This window comes from Otolemur garnettii, unplaced genomic scaffold, assembly GCF_000181295.1.
Source record: "Otolemur garnettii isolate 467f Iridium unplaced genomic scaffold, OtoGar3 scaffold00044, whole genome shotgun sequence".
NCBI lineage: Eukaryota > Metazoa > Chordata > Mammalia > Primates > Galagidae > Otolemur > Otolemur garnettii.
Window position 1 is genome coordinate 11,300,507 of NW_003852439.1, and position 1,912 is coordinate 11,302,418.

Consider the following 1,912-nt stretch of genomic DNA (forward strand, 5'->3'; position numbering starts at 1 on the left):
CCACCTTGGGTGTACATGGCTGGCGCCTTAGCCACTTGAGCCACAGGCGCCGAGCCAGCTCTGCTACCTTGAACCTGATGTTCTCCTCCACTTGTGGTCTTCTGGATTCACCTCTACAGTGACTTTTGCAAATGGGCTTTTCCACTCAAAGGCTCATCTGACCCTGGCTGGAATACCCACTGGTCACATTCTCCCTCTCCCAGTCTGTACTAAGTTGTTTGAATCAAATGTTGAAAAGGGAACTTACCACCTCCTCACCAATTTAGGTCCCCTTGCCCACTAAGTTTCAAGCCAAGGCTTAAAAACCAGGTAGTATCTTGTCATTCACAGCTATCTGGGTAGCACAATATTCCTCTGATTGTATACACACACACACAAACACATGTACATATATGAAATGACTTCCTTTTTCCTAGAGACAGGGTCTTGCTCTGTGACCTAGACTGGAGTGCAGTGGCCCAATAATAGCTCACTGAAGCCTTGAACTCCTGGGCTCAAGTTATCCTCCTGCTTCAACCTCCCAAATAGCTGGAATTACAGGTGTATGCAACCACACCTGGTGATTGTTTGTTTGTTTGATTCATTCATTCGTAGTCTTACTCTGTTGCCCAGGCTAGAGTGCTGTGGCTATGGCATCAGCCTAGCTCAGCAACATCAAACTCCTGGGTTCAAGCCATCCTCCTGCCTCAACCTCCCAAGTAACTATGACTACAGGTGCCTACAACGCCTGACTAATTTTTTCTATTTTTAGAGACAGAACAACACCAGCTCTTGCTCAGGCTAGTCTCAAACTTCTGAGCTCAAGTGGTCCTCCTGCCTTTGCTTCCCAGAGTGCTAGGATTACAGATGAGAGACACCATACTCAGCCATACTGTATTTTTTATAGAGACAGGGTCTCAGTAGGTTGCTCAGGATAGTCCCAAATTCCTGGCCTTAAGTGAGCCTCCCATTTTGGCCTCCGAAAGCACTTGATCCCAGGAGTTTGAGGCTGCAGTGAGCTTTGAATTCCCTACTGCACTCCATCCTGGGTGACAGTGAGAAATCCTGTCTCCAGCAAACAAACAAACAAACAAACAAAACAATCAAAAAATCATACACACACAAATTCTTAGGCTCCAACCCGAACCTGGTGACTTAGAAGCCTTAGAGGTGGGGCCCAGCAATCAGTTTGACAAGCCGCTTTCTAGGGGATTGTGAGGCAGAGGAAAGTCTGAAAACCACTGGACCAAGTGTTCTCTATGCCCCTTTCTCTGGAGTTATGGCACCAATCCCTCAGCTTATGACCAATGGAAAGAGATGCAACTGTAGATTTACATGACAATTTCTGTGTCTTAAAGTCAAGTTGCTCCCACGCAAATCATTATCAATAAGGATCAAAACTTCTCCCTATCTTTCCATTCAATCAGATCAATGACTTGGACACGATCCTTAAAGAGATCCTCTGTGATCCCCTCCCCCACCCACAGCAGAACCAGAGCCATGGGAGGCCTTTTCATCAAAGGTCCTACTTTTTGTCTGTGGGTGTGATGCTGCCATTCACGGCTGTGCTGTCAGCTGCCTGGATGGAGGTGGAACCAGTTTCCTAGGGACAGGAAGCACAAATCACAAAGTCAGTCTGCCCACAGTTTTAGGCCCCAGATGAAAATAAAAATGGAGAGGCGTAGAACCTACATACCTCTTCACATATTTTCAACTTCTTTGTGATTGCCTGGTAACAGACGGCTGGCTATTAAAGAGGGAGACAAAAAAACAACGAAGTGAAGACTTAACCAGTCTTTGTTAAAATTCCCTTAAAAGGTTAGGCCTAAAGTAGGAAGTTAATATTGAATATTTATTTGTTGTGTAATCTTTTTTTTTTTTTTTTGAGACAGAGCCTCAGGTGTCCCCCTGGGTAGAGTGCAGTGGCATCACA

General features: G+C 45.6%; 1 protein-coding gene across 1 annotated transcript in view; it reads right to left on the reverse strand.

Moving 5' to 3' along the window:
- The window catches only part of GLYR1 (glyoxylate reductase 1 homolog), a 31,331-nt gene that overhangs the window by 19,127 nt on the left and 10,292 nt on the right, over positions 1-1,912 (reverse strand). Inside the window, exons 4-5 of the mRNA XM_012805767.2 lie at positions 1,676-1,726; positions 1,509-1,582 (exon numbers count right to left, since the gene is read on the reverse strand). Of these exons, the coding sequence (XP_012661221.1) occupies positions 1,509-1,582; positions 1,676-1,726 (125 nt within the window). The remainder of the gene's footprint in view (positions 1-1,508; positions 1,583-1,675; positions 1,727-1,912) is intronic.